Source organism: Apis mellifera, linkage group LG11 (assembly GCF_003254395.2).
Source record: "Apis mellifera strain DH4 linkage group LG11, Amel_HAv3.1, whole genome shotgun sequence".
NCBI classification, from domain to species: domain Eukaryota; kingdom Metazoa; phylum Arthropoda; class Insecta; order Hymenoptera; family Apidae; genus Apis; species Apis mellifera.
The window spans coordinates 15244173-15253717 of record NC_037648.1 but is presented as its reverse complement, the minus strand read 5'-3'; the positions used below and the strand labels follow the sequence as shown (position 1 = coordinate 15253717).

The 9545-nt window shown below is 34.8% G+C and overlaps 1 protein-coding gene and 1 long non-coding RNA gene across 7 annotated transcripts; one reads left to right on the top strand and one right to left on the bottom strand.

Annotated features, from left to right (window-relative positions):
• The first annotated feature begins 298 nt into the window (after nucleotides 1–298).
• LOC102653972 lies at nucleotides 299–7400 on the top strand. 5 transcript variants are annotated; one of them, XR_003305603.1, is made up of 6 exons: nucleotides 299–413; nucleotides 514–729; nucleotides 2343–2451; nucleotides 2558–2736; nucleotides 2945–4437; nucleotides 5806–5947. It is a non-coding gene; the product is annotated as an uncharacterized LOC102653972 (long non-coding RNA). The 5 variants fall into 5 exon arrangements; XR_003305602.1 differs by having other exon boundaries at nucleotides 514–2279; XR_003305601.1 differs by having other exon boundaries at nucleotides 514–2451.
• A 1073-nt stretch (nucleotides 7401–8473) lies between these two features.
• LOC552835 (glutaredoxin-related protein 5, mitochondrial) lies at nucleotides 8474–9545 on the bottom strand. Of its 2 annotated transcripts, XM_006566732.3 has the most exons (4): nucleotides 9406–9545; nucleotides 9252–9330; nucleotides 8871–9012; nucleotides 8474–8763 (listed from the first exon to the last, which is right to left on the bottom strand). In XM_006566732.3, the coding sequence occupies exons 2-4, from the start codon at nucleotides 9321–9323 to the stop codon at nucleotides 8576–8578; spliced, it is 402 nt and encodes a 133-aa protein (XP_006566795.1). In that variant the 5' UTR covers nucleotides 9324–9330; nucleotides 9406–9545; the 3' UTR covers nucleotides 8474–8575. The 2 variants fall into 2 exon arrangements, with proteins under 2 accessions (XP_006566795.1, XP_625213.1); XM_625210.6 differs by having other exon boundaries at nucleotides 9252–9456.

Below are 9545 nucleotides of genomic sequence, written 5' to 3'. Positions count from 1 at the left end.
TTAAAATCCTGGACGAAATTCTCTCATAAGAAGGTAAAAAGAATCTTTCAAAATTTTCCCCCTTTGAATAAATTTCCCTTGTTTGGATAATAATCAGTGTTTAATTTACAGAAAATCAGAGGTATTTTTCATCTGAGCGAACTATCAGAAGTGCGACAATGATTTCCCATTTTCCAACAACAATTTTTTTAAAATTCTGGTTGAAATTTTCTCATAAGAAGGTAAAAAAAATCTTTCAAAATTTTTTTCCTTCGAATAAACTTCCCTTGTACATGATAATAATTGGTATTTAATTTACAGAAATCAGAAGTATTTATTTTTTTTAAATTCTGGACGAAATTCTATCATAAAAAGATAAAAAGAATTCCCCTGTATATGATAATAATTGGTATTTAATTTGCAGAAGATCAGAGGTATTTATTTTTTTAAAATTCTAAGAAGGTAAAAAGTATCTATCAAAATTTTTCCCCTTCGAATAAATTCTATGGATAATAATCGGTATTTTATTTACAGAAGATGGGAGGTATTTTTCGTCTGAGCGAACTATCAGAAGTGGAGACAACGATTTTCCATTTTGCAACAACGATCGGTGTTCTTCCTCGTATGTCGTCGCCGACACGGGGAGAACCGTACCGGAGGCGACACTTCCGGGAGATCAGCTCGTCGCTGGGAGGAATGGCTGTTCGAGGAGAAGGAAAAAAAGGGCAAAGACCGTGGCGGAGGAAAGAGGTGACCCGGATTTCTTTGCCTCTTTGCACCAGAGAGAAAACCGTATCTCAAGGTGGCCCATCATTTTCCGCGAGGGGAGCATTTTGGCACCGCGGTTGCCACCCTCCCCTCCCCTCCCCTCCTTTGTCCATTGCGAATGATCGATCGATCAGAAGTTTTATCACGATAAGAATGGTGGAAAGACGAAGGAGAATATTACTCTTATATACGCGATAATCGCACTTGGGATCACTTTCCGTCGCCCTACTTGTCGTCCATCACTTTGCAATGCAATATGGAAAAAACGGGGCTACCTATTCAGCTTAATTGAATTCACGCCCTACGAGTGTAACGAGGAGGAGCAATTAAAAGATGGATAAAGTGGCCCTTTGGCAGTGGCAAGCACTCTGAAAAAAATGTTCATTTTCCTCGAAGAGAAAATCATCCTCGTTACCCTTCGAGAGATGGACGAAAGAGTGGCCGTATTCTTCTAATAAAACGAATAGAAATCTCTTCCGACATCGATTTAAATATCTCCGCGTACGGAGGACCGTTTTCGAAACTTTCGATGGCCGACGGAGTTGGAAGAAGAAGAAGAAGATGAAGAAGAAGTCGGTGTTCCGTTTCAAAGGCGATCGATTGACCTTCCCACTTTCCTCCACGTTGGACTGCGTTTTCGGCTTTACCTTGCACCTGCGGGAAGGCAAAGGGCAAACGAGATTGACAGATTGATAAATAGCTCGGAGAAACAAGAGTGATATTAATGATTATATTAATACGTTCGGGAAGGAATAAAAACATATTTGAAATTTTAACTATGCTTAGAAATTAATAATATATATACATAGATCTTTTGAATAATCTACATCGATTTAAAGGGAAAAAGGGTTATTTGAATATTACTCGACACGAATCCACCATTTCATCGAAAACCATTTTTCAAAATTTCGTCCGTGTTGATTACATTTCATCTCGCTCGTGCGAGAAGACACGTTGCGTATGTTCGCTTGCGATTGAAAAGTTCGCATTACTCCATCGGTAAATTCGTAACGCAGGATGACGTGATTGACAGATTGATAAATAGCTCGGAGAAACAAGAGTGATATTAATGATTACATTAATACGTTCGGGAAGGAATAAAATTAACATATTTGAAATTTTAACTATGCCTAGAAATTAATAATATATATATATACATAGATCTTTTGAATAATCCACGTCGATTTAAAAGAAAAAAGGGTTATTTGAATATTACTCGACACGAATCCACCATTTCATCGAAAACCATTTTTCAAAATTTCGTCCGTGTTGATTACATTTCATCTCGCTCGTGCGAGAAGACACGTTGCGTATGTTCGATTGAAAAGTTCGCATTACTCCATCGGTAAATTCGTAACGCGGGATGACGTCATTGGTGAGCGCGCGCAAATGCCCCTGTTTCGCGATACGCAAACGTCCGTTTTCCGCGATCCGTGCCACGGGGGCACCGCCATCGTAAAGCCATTTCGGGGATCCCGCGACATAAATTATAAAATCGACCGACGCCAGATCGTCTGTGCAATGGCCGGCATGTAGGACGCCGCGGAAGAATATCCCCCTTCGTTTATTCTGACCGTTGCTTTTATATCTTTCAGCTCTCGATCATCGACTCGATCTCCGGACTCCATGGAATAATCGTCGAAAAAAATTTGTCGAAATGACTTGTTCCACGCATCTTTCTTTCCAAGATGGACGTCGAAAGTAGTAAGTAACAATATAATGTAAGTTTAAGAGAAATTTTTTGACTTTGTTTCGTTGCATTTTTTTTTTACATCGTGCAGGGAGTTAAAAAGCGTGTGAAAAATTGCAGGAAGAAGAGGATTGTGGAGGTTGAAAGAGAAGGATAAAGGAATGAATGAGGGAGGGTAGAGGTGCAACAGATCGGTGTTGTGTGAAATTCGGGCCACGAGGTTTATACAATGTGTACAGTGTGTGTACAATTTTCGATTTCCCACGGGAGGCCAGGCAAATTCATAACCCAATCTATCGGTAAGGAAGGGAGAGACGCCGATAAATTCGGTGACGCAATGCGATCTCCGCCTTTTATTTTTCTAATCCATACATTTATTAATATTCCATCCCATGATATCTAGTATATATAATTTATAGTATATATAAGTATATATCTATATATAAGTATATAGAGTATATATAATTTGCATTATATCTGAGTCTAATAATTAAAAACTCATTTCAGATACAACATTGGATGCAATGTACCTTGTAACTCGGATATCCACGATCAAACGAGGAGGAATATAAAACGACCACTGAAAAGGATATACACGAGGTGATATGTGTTCGCTTATGGTAGATGGAACTGTACATAGATGAAAAAAAAAGTCTATGGTATTGAAAATGCACGTATCACCAATCCGGCGAATTTGGCAGAAATCCAGAACTACCGAAAAGAAAGAAAGCCCGCGACACGGCCGATAATCATCGTAAACGTTGTCGAAATCGTTCCCTTTTGTTGACAAAACTTTGGACGAATCTCGAGTCCCGAAGTCAAGAATTGAATTAAATATTTTTTTTAACTGCTTTATTGTTGGAATAATTTGCAAAAAAGATTTTTTCCAAGATCAATTAATGGTAATTAATTTTCAGGTTTATGCAAATTTTTGATGGAAAGAAAAGGATCTATTTCGTATCGATCGAGTCAATGAGGAAACATAATGGAAATTGATGTGATTGTTCAAAGAGTTTTGGATAAATTTGGAAGATAGTAAGATGGGAAAAAATTTTGAAAATTCTAAGCTTGAAACGATATTTTGGAAATGACCTCGATGACTTGGAATGGAAAAGGAATTCTTGAAATTGACAAGAATTTCGGGCCTCCCTAATCTTCGATGACCCAAATATTTTCCCTTCTCAATGATGCAGAATTGCAGTGAGCGAGTCAGTCATCAGTGCTCTTTCATCTACGCTTGTTTCAAAAAAATTATGATAAAATAATGATTATCGAGGAACTAAAAAAATCTACAAGAAAAAGAACAAACTAGATAGAAGAGAGAGCAAAGTTTAAAGGAGAAACCTTTGTGAAATTTTCTTTGTCAAGTTTCTCAGAGAACTGTATGTAAAAGTCAGTGGGAAAAATTGTCACTATAATGTCTGATTTCTGTTTGGTTCTGTCCCGACCTGTCTACCTAACGTACGCTTTTTAACGTTGCCTCTCGAGGTTAGTCTCCACCGATTGATCCACGTTCTACTTCCACTTCTCTCTGTTTCAACTTTACTCGGTTGAATTGGAGTATTTGATCGAAAATGATGCTCTACGATTCTTACACATATCGATTGCGATTCTAGCACACCACATCTTCCCTGACCTTGTCCCCCAAGTTTCCACATCGTCGTTTTGTCGTTTGGCACAATCCACGTCTCTCTGTTCATCAATCAGTCGAACGTACTGGGGCGGTCCACTTCGCAGAATTCGAAACATACATACGTATGTAAATATTTTTCCATAAACTGTTCCATCTATCTAGCCATATCGTCCAATTCTCTGTTATTGTTATTATTCCAAATAACTGATATCGAGTGTTGTAAATCGTGTAAGAAAAATGAAGAAAATTGGACGGATCGCGAAAACGAAAGGGGAGAGAAAGAGAAAAAAAAGGAGAAAAGCAGAGTTCGATGGCGCACCACGCGACCGCAATGATGATCATTCCAAGAATAGGCATCACCGATATCGTACGTATCGAAGAATGAATGATATGATTGCGTATTCTGAATCGTTACCGATAAAGATTTAATATCCTATGAAACGTGGCCGATCTTCGTTATCTGTGATGGTTAAGCAGGGTGGTTCCGTCCATCGCGTTTCTGGATCGTATCGCCCCGAGGATCGATCGTGGTCGGGTGCACACGCGCTGACCGGTTGCGGTACGCGTTCGGGCAACGCGTCCCGGACACGTTTCGCCAACTCCGAACAGAGAGAATCGCGATTAACGAGACGGGCGATATCGAGGCGAATCTTCCATCGAGGATCGATTCTTGTTCCCAGGTTCTTGCAAAATTTTCCAAATTTTTACTTTTACTAGTCCCCGTTTCCAAGCTTGATCCTTCAAAGTAGCAAACGTCTACGTTCTAGTCTACACATGCCTGGATCGTCCTTATCTAATCGTGCGTACGTATGCGACGAGACTCGCGCGCGCGCCGATCAGCATATATACCCGCGCGCATAGGGTTTTCGAAACCCAGCCGTATAGTAGGCTGTCCGAATGGCAACTGAGACTCACCCTTTGTGGAGGCGCTGACTACCCCAACCCCGATACCGCTATCCCCTCCACACGTACTTTCTCCCACCACTCGCAGTATCCTTCTAATCCCCGTGGCGCGGCGCTCGCGCTCTTACATGATTTCGACTCGCGATTCCTTCAGATTTCCCTCTCTTCGCAGGGTTAGAAACGACAAGTTTTCTTTCTTCTTTCAGCTTCCCTTTATCGAAATGTCAATGTTTCAATCGGTTCAAGTTTTCTGTTTTTTAACAAGTAACAAGTAAAAAAAGTTGCACGAAGAAAATTTAATTTGCAAACAACGTGTAATAACCTTTTTGCACACCGAGATGTTTTTCGAAGAGTAAAAACATCTGATTGGGATAGCTTTAATCGATTAACAAGACAGAATTTTTCTTAGTTTCAATTATAGTGCGTCACTATCAAGAGTTTAAATGTTATTTCATCACGAGGATTTCATATTACAATGTAAAGGGGAAACTGATTTAAAACGTAAATTCTTAATCACGATGTTATAAATGTTTAAAGTTTGTCAAGGAAAATTAAACGAATTCAATAAAAAACATTTCATACGGAAAGGATTAAAAAAATACGTTAAGGATATACGTGACGAAGAAAATTGTCGTCGTATCACGTTTCGTGCCACGTGGATCACCGTTGACCCACATTTCTGTTCTACGTCGCGAAGAACATTTACTTCCATCAAACAAACAACGGAATGAAAACAATACGAAATTATACGATTGAATGTAAATCATAATATTACGATATTTTTGCACAAAATAAATTTCAAGATTATTAAATACTTGTTATTCTGTTACAGAATAGAGAATAGAGAATTCGAGTGAGAATTTCCAACATTTCTGAGTAAATTTGGATTCATTGGGTTTATTGGATTAATGGAGATACAATGCATGTACGTGCGTGTACGCGCGGCAAGAATTCGCGAGCGGAAAGGAGACAGGTTAGAGCCACAGGCGTCTCGTTATCCGCGAATTTCCGGCCGAGCTGTTTACAGCTTACAACCAACGATCCTATAATTACTTAAACAATGTACAATCACAAAGTTACTTGATTCAAAGTGTTAATTCCTCCAAACGTATTAACGAAGTTTCCTTTTATATTCTATCTTAAAAGCGCGAGAATTTTTTTAATTGAAATTTTTTTCTTTTTATTTTCTATTAAAATGACGAATAATTAATGAAGAAAATATTTATCATATAATATAGGAAGATGTGAATTAGAAATTTCAAGAAATTAATTAATTCTTCGAATCCTGGCTACCTGTGTTGCTTAAATTTCGAAGAGACTCTTTATAAAATACTTAAATTTAGTAAAATGAAATAGGAAGATAACTTCTGTATTAACTATATTATATAAATATTTTTTTTTTGAATTAGAGATTATAATACTGTGATTAATCAAAGAATATTTTTCATAGGAATAAAAATTACAAAAAATGAGCATGTTTCAATTACAAAAAAAAAAGAAAGAAAGAAACTTGAAAAGTGCAAAAAAATGAAAAAAGAATAAAGAGAAAAGAAGAGAGATAGAAGTTCGATCGAAGTTGTTGAAAAGAGGGCGCCACCTTACTGATCGCTTTATTTTCATTGGTTCTTGCGAAATATGCACTTGCTCTATCGCAATAGTGATCTACATTTATAAAACCTAGAATTAAAATAAAAAAATAAAACTAGATTAAAGAATAATTCGTGACAATTATTCGATTAATATATATACCATTTATTTGAAAGTTAATCTATTTGAAAGTGAAATAACAATTACTTTAAGGTAATCATACTTAATGCGATACATACTAGTGAGAAATAATTTCTAGAATCAAATCTGGAGAATTCTATTTTTAAACGAATTTATATTTTAATATTTTTCAGAATGATGAGATGATTTGATGATATTATATGAAAAAGAGTGTGATAGCTTCTGGATTCATATTCGCCTATAGAATATTTACACAAGCGCATGTGTACACTCTTTGATTCTCTAAGACACTAATTGCGAGCCACGTCTGGCTGGCTCTCGAGGCACTAAATTAATTAATGGCATACCAAATGACGAGTCGTGCGAAGATTCGCCCGGCGAGCCCTCATTGCCTGAAAAAAGCAAAATAATACGGCATACGATCGTGCCACGAATATCAATGCTTCTTTCGTTGTCATCAAGAAGCAGAGTCTCATGCTCGTTAACTATGTGTATCATCCTATCGTTTTTTAACTTCCCTCCCTCTTTTCCTTTTACTTTGCCTACTTTTTTCAATCTTTTTCAATTCTCTCTTTTACCATCATCAGAATAAATTATATGCGTTGCAATGTCGTAGCTCACAGGATGTATTTAATATATGTCTTTAATACTGTCATAATTGTATAAATAGTTTTAATAATACATGTCGTCTCCAAGAAATCTCTCCTATATTGAATCATAACTCGAAATAAGATACCACCATTATTCCTCTACATCATAAAAATATTCAAGAATAGTAACAATGAAATCAGCCAGCCAAGATATTTCGCTTAATCCCATATTTTCTTTCTCGTAAAAATTTTATGAAATAGCACCATTGTGATCCATAGTCCGCTCGAGGTAATCGAAAAAAAAACATTAACTTGCATTTATCCTTCTTTGTCAACAATTCAATTCACGTTTGATCGAGTGAATTCGCGAAGAAGTAAAAAAAAAACAGTTGTATGAAATTAATTACGCAATTTTTTGCCACTTATGTATGGATAAAATACTCTCGAAGATTCGATTGGCCGATGGCCAAATGTACTTTTATATACGCTTTACTACGCATCAGTAAAGTTAACGAAAAAGTTCACGATTGATTTATTATCGTTTAACATCGATACACGAAAACATTGATTTGTTCTAGTATTTTATTATAGCATTTTATCTTAGTTGATATATTGAAGAGAATATATTAAATAATAATGTTAAAATTAAATTAAAGTATATGTATTTAGGAACAATGAAAATTATAATAAAGTTGCAGCTTTGTGTATTTAAGAAAAAATATAGATAAATAAAAATTTGATAAAATTGTAATTAGATTATACATAAAGAGAAATTATATGTATTGAAATTAAAATTGTATATAAAAAGAACTTAGGATACAGATAAAAGATGTTGAAACAATAGTTTTTGATAAAAATTTTGTAAAAATGTTTTATATTAAAGATTTTTTAGATTTTACATACATTAATACGAAACGCAATGCGGAAGAATAAATAGTCACGCATGCATATGCACGCAAAACGGAAGCTCCTGCGCTGCGATATACGAGTAACCTTGATCCACTTTTTACTTCTAAATATGTATATTGCTGTTTCTTTCGATACGAAGAAGGCATGTAAGAACCTAATAGCAACTTTTATAACACATTCAGATATCATAATTTGAAATTGATAAATAATCTTTAGGCATAACTTCTGCCATATTTTCTTGAAATAATAATAAATTTTCAATATGAATGTATATAAATCAACAAAATTTTTATTATAACAAAATTTAATAATTATCCTTGAATAAACGATATTTTATTTACAAATTACATAAACACACTAAATTATCAAGCATTCTCAATCTTTGGTTTTCTTCTCTGGAGATTCATCTTCTTCTAAAAGTGCACTTGTTATACCTGCTTTCTTTAATTCAGCTATTAGCTCACCATTTCTGTGCATTTCTAAAAGTATGTCACATCCACCTACGAATTCTCCATTTATAAATACTTGAGGTATTGTGGGCCAGTTGGAAAAATCCTTAATACCTAAATAAAAATATAATAAATAGTCATTTATTAGAGAAATTTAATTAAATTATATTCAAAGTTTAGTTCTAAAAAATATAGTAACTTGCACTTTAAAGATTATTAACCTTGTCTGAGTTGTTCATCTTCAAGAACGTTATGAGCATCATACTTAACATTATGCATTCTCAATATTTGTACAACAGCATTGCTAAAGCCACATTTAGGGCTGTCTGGAACACCTTTCATGAACACAACAACTTTGTTTTTCTGTAAATCATAGTTGACATTCATTTATAATCATTCAACACTTTGTGGAATCACCAACATCATATGTGTTTCTGATAACAGCACTTTCGATATACCATTTCTAAGAATATTTATATTGTATAATTTAACACAGATAAATTAGAAAGATAATAAACGAATAAAAGATAAATAAATGATAAAGTTATAATGAATTTCATTTATTTAAAAGAAAAGTTATCAAAATATACATATATATGTACCTTAACGAGGTTAGCGATTTTATTAGAAGTCGTTGAAAAACTTCTAACAATAAAACTCCTGAAAGGAATCATTTCTTGCCTATAATTATTTAAAATTTAATAGTCAAAATTTTTAATTTTTTGAATTTTTTTATAAAAAAACACAACAGGTTACCCGGTCAACAGATTAATGGATTACGCCATATTAGTTTTCCCTTTCTCCTTATAAGAACTAGTATCACCCTCTATAGACAAATCGAAAAAACATATTAAAAAATAAGATAATTTTAATTAATAGAGATATTTATAATATTT

What these genes read in the sequence shown, in the direction of transcription:
- LOC552835 (XM_006566732.3), bottom strand. Translation starts at nt 9,323, where the DNA reads ATGATTCCTTTCAGGAGTTTTATTGTTAGAAGTTTTTCAACGACTTCT. An exon ending in AAATCGCTAACCTCGTTAAG is followed by an intron (nt 9,013 to 9,251) that starts GTACATATATAT and finishes TATGATTTACAG; the next exon opens with AAAAACAAAGTTGTTGTGTT. An exon ending in AGATGAACAACTCAGACAAG is followed by an intron (nt 8,764 to 8,870) that starts GTTAATAATCTT and finishes ATTTTTATTTAG; the next exon opens with GTATTAAGGATTTTTCCAAC.